This window comes from Gymnogyps californianus, chromosome 17 (genome assembly GCF_018139145.2).
Source record: "Gymnogyps californianus isolate 813 chromosome 17, ASM1813914v2, whole genome shotgun sequence".
In the NCBI taxonomy this organism is placed as follows: Eukaryota; Metazoa; Chordata; class Aves; order Accipitriformes; family Cathartidae; genus Gymnogyps; species Gymnogyps californianus.
In genome coordinates this window covers 5,916,119-5,927,569 of record NC_059487.1, presented here as the reverse complement: position 1 = coordinate 5,927,569, position 11,451 = coordinate 5,916,119, and the positions used below count along the sequence as shown (strand labels likewise).

The 11,451-nt window shown below is 50.4% G+C and overlaps 1 protein-coding gene across 1 annotated transcript; it reads left to right on the top strand.

Moving 5' to 3' along the window:
* Positions 1-1,254: 1,254 nt before the first annotated feature.
* Positions 1,255-5,635, top strand: ZHX3 (zinc fingers and homeoboxes 3). The gene is given in 3 exon segments (XM_050907370.1): positions 1,255-3,970; positions 3,973-4,029; positions 5,580-5,635. Coding segments are annotated over 3 exon segments (2,784 nt in total). The 3' UTR covers positions 5,591-5,635.
* The last annotated feature ends 5,816 nt before the right edge of the window (positions 5,636-11,451 follow it).

Here is an 11,451-nt window from a genome sequence, read left to right as displayed (position 1 = left end):
GTGATCTCAGGCACTGAGCATCCCCTGTGCAGATGGCGAAGCTACATCAGGCCAGGAATAAGGTTGTGGCTAATGCCCTGGCCTTCCAGAGGCTGGAGCAGATCGGGAACTGCTTTAGCTTCACAAAAAGAAAAGGGGAAAAAAAAAAAGGAAAAAAACCAAACCAAAACAAAATTCCTTTTTTTTTCCTCTTTTTTCTTTTTTTCTTTTTTTAAAAATGTGGCAGATCTCGGGTCACCCCAAATGGGCTTGTGTTGCAGGGAAACTGCACTTTTCTTAGGAAATATCCCCAGTGCACTGAGTTGTGTGAATGCCAAAAGCTGCAAAGGTGGTGGGAGGGGAAGGCTGGGAGCCAGAAACATGTGTGTGATGCTGCCCTTGAGTTTTGGGGCCTTACCTTCTCTTGCAGTTCCAGATGAAGACTGGAGTTACTGTTAAAACAGTAATGAAGTGTGCACGGGGTGGGGAGGGAATCTCACAAACGTTTTGCGGGCTTTCTGAGTGAGGAGGGCTAAAATACGTGGCCCTGGCTGCAGCCTCCGTGCAGCAGAGCTCCAGGCGTCTCTGCAGGCAGAGGGCCTTGGCACGGGCACGATGCTTTAAGCTGGCGAGAAACTTCCCGACAGGATGGTCGGAAAATGCCGATTTTGAAGAAATTGAAACGTTCTGTCGGGAACGCGTTCATTTTTTGTCAGGTTTTTCTGATGGAAAGCAGGCAGGTTTCCCAGGGTGACCCTGCCTGGTATCGCCTCCCGCTGAGCTGGGAGCCCGGGCGCGCAGGGAGCCCAGGCACTGCTCTCCCGCTGAAACACTGGTGGTGGGTCTTGGCAGGGCAGGGTGAGGGGAAATTTTGGTGGTTTTGCTCCTCAAATGAGAATTTGATGCAGGCTGTAAAAGAGGCATGTTTGTGTGTTTGTTTTTAAACAGGTAATTCACAGGTTGTATGTGTGAAAATACAATAAATCCAAGGTCAAGTTAAATTTTTCCAGCAAAAGAGGCTGAAAATGATTTATTGAGTGAAACAGTTAAATACTAGGACAGTTGTGCTTTGTCTAATGCCAAGGGAACTAACCCCTCCTCCCTCTCCTTGTCCTCAGGTTCAGTGGCAAATATGAACATTTGTCAACATTTGACAACTCTTCGGGACATCATGAATTTGCTGGAATCTAGACCACAGAGCACTTGCAATAGCGCTTTTTAAATTTGAATTTAATTTAAATGAAAGAAAAATAATCATCTGGATCAATTGTAGCGATGGCTAGCAAAAGAAAATCCACAACTCCCTGCATGATACCAGTAAAAACACTGGTGCTTCAGGAGACTGAACTGGATGCTGTAGAAGATGATCGTGAAGGAATGCAACAAGATGCTCCTGTGGAAGGGCCAGCAGCTAGTGATGCTGGTGCCAGTAACAGTAATAATGGAGCTTTGTCTAACGGGCACCGCGGTATTGCTGATAGTGACACTTATATCTGCAAGTCTTGTGACTTTGGATCTCAAGACCTTCATCACTTCTTTGGGCACTTGGACTCTGAGCACTTAGACTTTAGCAAAGACCCTGCGTTTGCGTGTCTTGCGTGCAGCTTTCTAGCAAATAGCCATGAAGGGCTCTCGCACCACAATGCAGAGTCGCACGCCGGCGAAACGAGCTTCATCTGGAGGGTGGCTAAGCAGGACAATCATACAACTGTGGAGCAAAGTCTCTGTGAGGCCACCAGCAGCCATGACCTTCCGGGAGAGGTCCCTGAAGAAGGGGTGGACGGCCAGTCTGAAATTATCATTACCAAAACCCCTATCATGAAGATAATGAAAGGTAAACCGGAGGCCAAAAAAATCCACACGCTGAAAGAGAATGTGTCAAGTCAGCTGGGCAGTGAGTCGGAGGTGAAGGACGGAGAGCATTCATTCCCAAACGGGTCTGTGCCGGTCAGCCAGCCCACTGCAAGTTCGACAAAATCATCTCATATAGTGAATGGCTCCATCATAGGAAACGTGCCTGTTCTGCAGGCAGGTGTTGCACAACTTGTGTCACTGCAGCAGCAGCCCCCATTGCATCAGCAGCTACCTACGTCCAAGTCCCTTCCCAAGGTGATGATCCCCCTGAGCAGCATTCCAACGTACAACGCCACCATGGACTCCAACAGCTTCCTGAAAAACTCTTTCCACAAGTTCCCCTACCCAACCAAAGCCGAGCTCTGCTACTTGACCGTGGTGACGAAGTACCCAGAAGAGCAGCTGAAGATCTGGTTCACTGCCCAGAGGTTGAAGCAGGGCATCAGCTGGTCACCGGAGGAGATTGAAGATGCCAGGAAGAAGATGTTTAACACGGTTATTCAGTCCGTGCCGCAACCCACCATTACAGTTTTGAACACGCCGCTGGTTGCGAACCCCGGGAACGTCCCCCATCTTATTCAGGCGACTTTACCGGGCCACGTGGTGGGGCAGCCGGAGGGGACGGGGGGGCTGCTGGTCACGCAGCCCATCATGGCAAACGGGTTGAAGGGCACCAGCTCCTCCTTCACCTTGGCGGTGACTTCTGTCCCCAAGCCACAGCTGGCGGCACAGCACGGCACGGTGAGCTCCAGCAACGCGTCGGGGGTGAAGGTGGTCAACAGTGGCCAGTCGCTGCTCACCGCCTGCCCGGCGATCTCCTCACAGACCTTCCTGGATCCCAACGTGTACAAAAACAAGAAGTCCCACGAGCAGCTCTCGGCCTTGAAAGGCAGCTTCTGCAGAAACCAGTTCCCTGGCCAGGCCGAAGTCGAGCGGCTGACAAAAATCACGGGCCTTTCCACCAAGGAGATTCGAAAATGGTTCAGCGATAGGAGGTACCACTACAGGAACGTGAGAGGCGGCCGGGCCGTCTTCCCTGGAGACAGCGCTCTCGATTCCCTGCCTGAGATAACCTTCGACGTCTCGCCCAGAGGAGCCGAGCCGAGCCCTGCGGTAGCGGCGGCAGCCGCGCCGGCCCCTCACCACCCACCGCGGCGGCAGTCATGGCACCAAGCGCCCGACTTCACGCCGACCAAGTACAAAGAGCGGGCACCGGAGCAGCTGAAGGCCCTGGAGAGCAGTTTTGCTCAAAATCCCCTTCCTGCAGAGGAAGAGGTGAACCGCCTGAGGGGGGAAACGAAGATGACACGGAGGGAGATTGATAGCTGGTTCTCGGAGAGGAGGAAGAAGAAGGTGGCGGAGGAAAATAAGAAAGTGGAGGAGGCGGCTCGGCAAGAGGAGGAGGAGGCGGAAAATGGCGGCGGGGAAGGGGAAGACTCCTCGGATGAGCTGAGGGCCGCGAGCGAAAACGGCTCAGTCGACACTGGCAACAACCCGAACTCGGTGGAGCGGAAAGTGAGTCCCATCAAAATCAACCTGAAAAACCTGCGAGTGACCGAGTCCAACGGCAAAAGCGAGTTACCGGGGGCCGGTGCAAATGAGAAAGGGGACGGCAGCTCCAGCCGGCCACCCACCCCTCCGAAAACCAAACTGAACTTTAAAAAAACGGCCCAGCAGCGGCATCTGCTGAAACAAATGTTCGTGCAGACCCAGCGGCCCACAAACCAGGAGTACGATGCCATTGTTTCCCAGACGGGTCTGCCGCGGGCCGAGGTCATTCGCTGGTTTGGGGACAGCCGGTACGGCTACAAGAACGGGCAGCTGAAGTGGTATGAGAACTACAGGCGAGGGGTTTTCCCCCCGGGGCTGGTGGAGGTCAGCCCCGCCGGCCGGGAGGTGCTGGAGGACTACTACGAGAAGCACAAGGGGCTGCGGGAGGAGGACCTGCCCGGCCTCTGCGAGCGCTCCCACCTCAGCGCCCAGCAGCTCAAGGTGTGGTTTGCGGTGAAGGTGGAGGAGGAGAGCAGGGGCGCCGTCCCTGAGGAAGCCTGTGCCGGCGAGACGGCGGGAAGCCGGAAAGGGCCGTGCGAGGCCAGCTTGGAGGTGTCGGAGAGCAGCAAGTCGTGGGAGCCGGGTGGCCGGAAGGCAGCGCTGGGACCCCCGATGCCCCCGGCCCGCCGCCCGCTGCACGGCTCGGTAAGGCCCCCACCTCGGACAGGGCTGGCTCCATGGGAGGGTTTGGGCGAGCACGGGGGCACTGAGCGTTTCCCCCTTGGGAAACTGAGGCTTTAGGGAAGGGTTTAGTGTCCGGTCCTGCTCTTTGGGATTTAACTGACGAAGCAGCGAGGAAACCCCTGGGAAAGAGGAGGGCCAGGGAAGGAGGATGAGGAAGGTCCGGTGAGATGCCGTGAGTGCTGCTGCCTGCCCACCCCTGCCGGCCTTGGTCACTGGATGCTGGCTCCACTCTGAAGCCAAATCCTGGCTTTATTTTAAGCCTAAGTAAAACCAGCGGGAGTGTCTGGTCCCTTTACCTGCCCCGGGGGAAGGTGGCCCTTAGGTTTATTTATGAAGGGGATGGGTATTTGGGAAGGAAGGGGCCTGGCTGCTGTCCCCCAGCCAGTGGCTCCTTCCATGCCTCCCCTTGGCCTCTGGCAGCAAACATAACCCGTGTCTACCTGCCCAGGCAAGAGCATCCTCCCTTCCATCTCCTGCAGCCAGCTCTCCAGATGAGAGCATCCCTCTTTGGCGCAGGGCAAGGCTTGAGTGTTGAAGATGGAGGCTGCAAGGAGGGAGAGGACATGGAGGGCTGGCGTTTACAGCTGTTGGCCCTACCCCTCCTCCAGGACTCACTTTTGAAAAGCATGTGTGTGTGTGCATGTGTGTGTGGAGGAGAGGAGAGGTGGTTTCCAAGCCCTCCGTGGGCTCTTCAGAAGTGCAGCTGGGGGCCGTTTCCTCCCTGGCAGGGTTCCCACCAGATGGGGATGGCCGAGCACTTGCCCTATCCCGCCACGGGCTGCAGAGCCCCTCGCCTGCTCCACGCGTGCAGCCCTTTGCCGGTGTGCTGGGCAGCTGGGATCTTCTCCAGCCTCACTGCCTTGCTTTGGAGCCTCCCGCACACTTCTGACATGGCTGCAGGCCTTAAATAAAAAAAAAAAAAAAAAAGAAAAAAAAAGTATGAAAATCCACTAAAATTCATTGCTTCCCTCCCCTGTCTAATGCAGAGGAGATGGAGCATGGCTTTGAATGTGGCCCTGCCCTTCTTGTAGCTGAGAGGTCTGGGTGTGCGCTGCCCCGTGCGCTTTGCTGGGGAGCGGCTGTGGCCGCAGGAGCGGGCTGGGGAGGCGTTGCAGCGGGAGCGGTTTGGGGAAGGGTGGTGGGCCAGCTTTTGTGCCTGTGCCAGGGCGATGGCCGTGCCCGTGCTAGCACCCTCTGAGGTGGTCCCATCACCCCTCGTGGCACAGAGGCAGGATGTGCTAAGTGAGGGTGCACGGCTTTGGAGTGCCGCAGGCTGCGTCCCACCTTAGTCCTGCCACTGGCCAAAGCCCAGCTCTGCTCCCACGAGGATTTTGGATTTCCTGGCCCCTCTGAATGGGGCTGGCCTTTCTCCACAGCTGACTCCATCAAGGCTCCCAGTTTTGCCTGTTCCAAGGCACTCCTGCACCCCTTCGTCCCCACGCAGCACCCCACCTGGGTTGCAGGCCCCTGTGGCAAGCCGGAGCATCTCTGACACCTCTGTTCTTTTTCAGAAACAGACTGAACTCAAACCACCAGCCCCGGAGGATCTGCTCTTACCCTTGAGAAGAAATTTTTGGTCTTTAAAAACCCATGGGCCGGCCTGATGCAAACCTCAGGAGCAGGACGTGGTGATAAAGCACTGCCATAACTGAGACCTTTGAGCACAGCACACGAGAGAGCGCGCGTGCAAAAACTGGGCACTTAGTGCAGAGCTCTCGGTGGCCCAGCTGAGGAGATGGCTGAGAGCTGGCGGAGGCGGGGGCTCAGCTCGCACCCAGGAAATAGGATGCTCTTGTTTGCTTTCCAGTGGACAGACTTTCAGATTTCATATTCATATACCAATGCCTACAGCTGCCTATACAAGCATAACGCATCTCAGACATTGTGTAAACAAGGTCATTGCTTAGATATGGACTATCGTGCACAGTACTTTTTTCTTTTTTTCTTTTTTTTTTTCTTTCCCTCTTCATCTGTCCGTTAAGGTGTTTGTTCTCTAAAGGTTGGCATGGCTGCATATATTCTCTCTGCCCTTTCTGGTCTTTAAGCCCTGGCAATGAGGGGCTTTGCGGGCACACAAGTGTGTCTGTGTGCGTTAGGAAAGGAAAGGTATCTGAGAAGAGAACTGCCAGTCTTGCATTAAAGTCCAGTGGGAGTTGAGTGAGATCTTCATCCCTATGGATGATGTTAGATTTAGCATTGCACACTCTCCAGTAAGTAGCAGGTTCCCAGACCCAGACAACCCAGGAGATGGAGTTTGGTGTCATTTGTCCCTTGCTGGCTAGAATATTTTCCCCTGCACTCCTGGAGACTGACTGTAGCAGGCTATTAAATCTCCAAGTCTCTCTTTAATCACTGAGAACTAGCACATAATAATTTTTCCATCCTGACCTGGAATCCTTTTCATTGTTCAGAGAGAACAAGCTGTTCTTCAGAGAACAAACGCAGAGAATATGCAGCGTTGCTGTGAGTGGTTCAAGTCATTGTTGTCTCCGAGGGATCGGCGGGGCAGCAGCTCTTCTGCAATCAGGAAGTTTCCCTCTTGCAGCCCTACATGACAGATCCTCCTGCAGCAGCGCTGGTAACTTCAAGTGTTTGCTCCAGTCTTTTTTTTCTCTCCCCCCCTTTTTTTTCCAGTCCATCTGCAATAGTTCTGGCAAAACAGCAAAATAAATTTCCCAGTTAACCTTCCTGCGTCCCGGTACCTGTACATTTTTAATGTGCCCATGTTGTCTTGGGTGGTTGCTGTGTGATGCAACTACTTGAAGATTTTTTTTTAATATTCTTTTCTAATAGAAAACAAGGTCTAGAAGGGAAACTCTTGAGCTGAATAGTCCAGCCAAATGCTGTGTCAGACTATTCTGTCACAAACTAATCAAATCCCAGCTCAAAATTGGTTCCATGTCTTGCCTTCACTTTTGCTCTTGGAAGGCTATTCCAGAACTTCACTGCCTTTGAATGGTTAGAAACTTTATTTAAATTTCTAGTTTGAATTAATTCGTGGCCGGTTCATTCCTGGTTTGTTTTGGAGCCAACATTGTCCTTTAACTTAAATAGTTTTTGGTGTTTATCCGCTGATGTATTTATGGAGAGTAGTCATAGCTCTTTATTTTTGCCAAGCTAACTCAGCCAAGCTTTTTCAGTAGAAGGTTTTTATTTAGTGAGAGCTTTTTAATGTGGGAGACTTTATTGTTGGTGGTAAATTATATTTATTAGAAGGGTGGGTAGCAAGCCCCAAAGGATCGGATCCAGAGATTTACAAAAAAAATCTGGTTTAAAAACAAAAAAAGCTCTTTCAGAACCTCTTCCAAAGATGGTGTCTGATTTCTACCTTTAATTGCCCTTGCTTTTCCAATTCTTTCATTGTCCCTTCTTTAAGAGGCCGCCTTGCTCAACTATTAGGAGGGATTTTCTCTGCTCAGTGCTTTGCAAGAGAGAGGGCTTCCTCTCGCCTGGTGGTAGGTGCCTGTGCCTGAGCTTGCGTAGCTCTCCTGGTGCACGGTGTAACCCCTGCGGCCAGGCGTGAGCATCCGCTCCAGGAGGAGATGACCTGCACCCTAAAGAGAGCCGGGGCGACAGGCTCAGATGCAGACACCTGCACTGCAACCATCCCTTAGCAGTCAGACGAACCCTCCCCAAAACGCTGCGAGCAGGGCTGGTGTTGACCCGGAGCACCCTGCTGTGACACCAGGCTCCCTAAATGTCTTTCCCTTTAGAAGCACTATTACCGGTCATGCCGTGGTTGGAGGCGTAACCGGCAGCAATCCCACCTCGGCCTCGTGTTGGCTTAGCTGGGCAGCATCCCTGCGGCTCTCCCGGGAGAGCAGGGGCGGCTGCACTGCGAAGACAGCCAGAGCCCCAGGGGTTCACCCTCGCGGTTGCAATCCTGCGCACCCCAAAATGTCACAGGTGATGGGAGAATCTGGGTGGTCCTAGAGCCGGAGGTAGCAGATCTGGGAGTCGTGCGGCCCGAGAGTATGAGTGTATGTACGGTGTTACCTTCAGAGAACAAATACAGGTTGGTCAATTTACTCTCTAGTGTCTATGTACATGCAGGTTTATTTAAGTACACATATATACAGTTCAGATATGCCATTGATTCTTTATTGCATTAAGATGTACATTAAAAATGTACACTTCTACTAACTACTTGCTATATAAATATGTTGGAAGTGTAGTTTGCCCATTCAAGGTGATTTTCTGTGGGATTTTTGCTGTACACTTAAAGGCCTATGGCTAATTGGAAGAGTGATCCCCGCTCCATCTACAGAAATGCTTAAGGACTATGGTATGAACTGGTCCCTTTGAACCATTTTTCCACGCACTAGCTGAAATCTTTTGCACTTGGATTGTATTTGGCCAGTTTTCCAGAAAAATTGAAAAGAGAAGTCTTGTGAGCTAGAGGGAGAATTTCCCGGTGTACACAGAAAAACCAGCCTTGAGGGTTGGAAGCTGCTGAGGTTTTTGAGCTTTGTCTCCATGCATTCATACAAGCACAGCAGGAGTTTTCTTTCTTTTGGGTTGGAGGAATTTTAAAAAGTGATTCCATGCAGACTCCCCTCAGACGCGGCGACCGGGCTGGCAAGCCCCATTGCGTGGGGAGGGTAAGATTTAGAGACAAAAAAATCAAAAAGTAATCGAGTTCCCTTTTGAAATCCTACATTCCTTGTTATCTGCATTTTTTTTAGTTGACTTGAAATCTCCATGAAAACATAAGCTGAAGATTTTTGAGGGTTTAGCTCTGTGGTTCTCTGTTTCCCTATTGCATCGTTTTTGAAGCTGAGGAGAGGCAAGTGTCATCTCCAAACAGACTCAGGTTGTGGTGCAGGACATCATTGGAAATCTGTTTGCATCTGAAACTGAAAGGAAAAATTGAGAGATAGCTTGACAGTCCCAGCAGCAGCTCTTCTGGTGTTAAGAGGAAGTGTCACCACAATTCTACGCAGTGTGTGAATATTTATCATCATCTAATCAAAGATGATTATCTTGACTTGAAAGGAGGAGTGTAAGATAGAGGTCGTGTAGCCAGCATCAGTAAGGAAGGGAGATTAAATTCTTCACCTCCATCCGCTGTATGAGAGCTTGAGCTTGACAGGCACAGTAGTAACCATCATTTTTAATCCATGTGAATCTTGTTACTTATGTCTCTGAGGCTGCTTAGATTAAGGGCACAATCCAATTGCTTAATAATGCGAAACCCTGATTTGTGCCCTACCTGGCTCGCTCATGTAAAGGGCTGCTGGTTCTCCTGATGCGAAGAACAGAGTTACTTTATTCGTTATCAGCAGGCCCTGCCATGAGATTTCTAGGCATGGCTCTGTGTTTCATTTGGGTACCTTATTTTTCAGCTCCTTGATTAGCATCCTGGAAGTCATTCTTTTTTCTTATTTTTTTTTTTTTCAGCAGAACACTAAACAAACTATGATTTACAGGCTCCTCTTTCCACTTGCCTGAGAGCTGAGCGGTGCTGCACATCAGGCCCGCAGCCGTGGCCAGAGGAATGGGCACAGGTGCTTGCTTCGATGCATGGCATGCAGCGGTCAGCGTACGCCCGCAGAGCTCCGACTGCAGGTATTTAGTGCAGCTGCATGTCCCCTCCCTGCCAGGGGCTTGCGTTGGTCACCATGAAAAGCCACCAGCAAAAGCAGTAGCTGCTGGCAGCTGTGATGAGAAACCCCGTAGTCAGCCCCCAGCTGAATGCAGAACCTTAACCTACCTGGGCGATGCTCGCACAGAAGCTGGAGCTGCAAGATACCGGCTTGGTTAATTTTTGCTAGGTGTCCCCTGTCTGTTCAGGAGGAAAAGGAGGATGTAGAAGGCTGGTTTTCCATTTAGGGGTTTGGGTATTTTTTTAGGTTTTTTTTTTTTTTTAATGAAAAGCAACAATTTTTGGTCACAGGTAGAAGTATTGTATTCTGTCTTCCCTGCAGCCCCTCTCTTAGAGACATTACAGAGGCAACCTGATCGGAAGGTGATGTTTGGAAGCTGGGTCACTGGGAATCAGAAGAGAAAGATGATTTTTAGCACTTAGGCACAAATTAGAAAGTTAACATGATGCTGCACCTTCCTGTCAAGTTGATAGTATTTAAGAGGCTTGTAAACTTCTCTCTCCTGTTGCCCAGATAATTTTGGCTTTGCTCTTTTCAAATCAGCCGGTGGCCTGGTGTGATTCAGCTCACTGCAGTAACCTCTGTTGTAATTTCTCAGTTGATCACAAAACCAGCAGGGTAAGATTAGGCAACACTACAAATGGAGCGGGGGATGAGACACTTGCAAGCTATACCTTTTTTTTGCAAGTTTAGTTTCTGCTGTATGTTCTACTGGCAGTGGTCCCTGCCAGGAATGCTGGATTGGCATCGCATAACTTTAAAGCAGAGCAAGGGAGCTCTGTTACCTAAGCAGTGATTTATTTGTTTTGTTTTGTTTTGTTTTCTTGTTATTGCCTGTTCCAGTAAAGAGTGCTCTGTTGGCTGATGTTGGCCATATTTTGATGGCACAGTTAAAGCCACTTTTTCCCTGTACTGATGGAGGGTGGTATTAGGAGGACTCTTGCTTACTGGTGCTAGTGAAGGTTGGGCTAGGAATCCATGGCATAGAAAACTTCTTGCTAAAATTGCACTTTCTCTCTGCCCCATCCGGCTCCTGGTGGTGTTATGGGTACGTGGCTGTGATTCCCCTTGCACATACTAACATTGCACTAAAAGAGAGACTTTGGGAACAGCGTGTTGATCACTTTGTTTCTCAGCAGACCACAAAGTCAGCCTAATGGGGTCTCTTTTTTTTTTTTTTTTTTAATTTTTGTTATTTAGAAATCATGCTGGTGCTGAATGACCTGGAATTTTTGCTTGGATTTATCCAAAGGAAAATGTAATTGTAGCTGCAACGGGACCTTTCATAAGGGTGGCCGTGCAGCTAGGGAGCAGAGCAAGGGCTCTGCTGTGTAAACCGTCTTTGTACCGGGGAGGTGTGGGGGGTTCCAGTGGGGTTATTATTGTGTTTTTTTTAAGACCACAATTTTAGATGGTCACCTTGGCAATCGTGTGAGACAGGAAATAGTTTTTACTTTTGGTAAAGGTTTTAAAGAGGAAAAAAAAGTGAAGCTGCCTGTGATTGTGGGCTGTGGCTATTACTAGGGCTAGGGTAGCTTGTACCTGCTATGGACTTTACCTGCTCTTATTCTGAGGGCAAGAACTCCCTGTAGCAACAATGCCACTTCTGAGAAGTGAATGGCAAGTTTCCCTTCCTTTTGTATATGTGGATGTGAGGGTGGGCGAGGGGAAGAGCTTGCTTGTACAGTTTGTTGAAATGAAACCAGACATTTTTGGTTGTTCCTAAATAAAGAGCGTAAAAGACGAATGCGAGTCGACTGGTGATTGCACTTGCGTT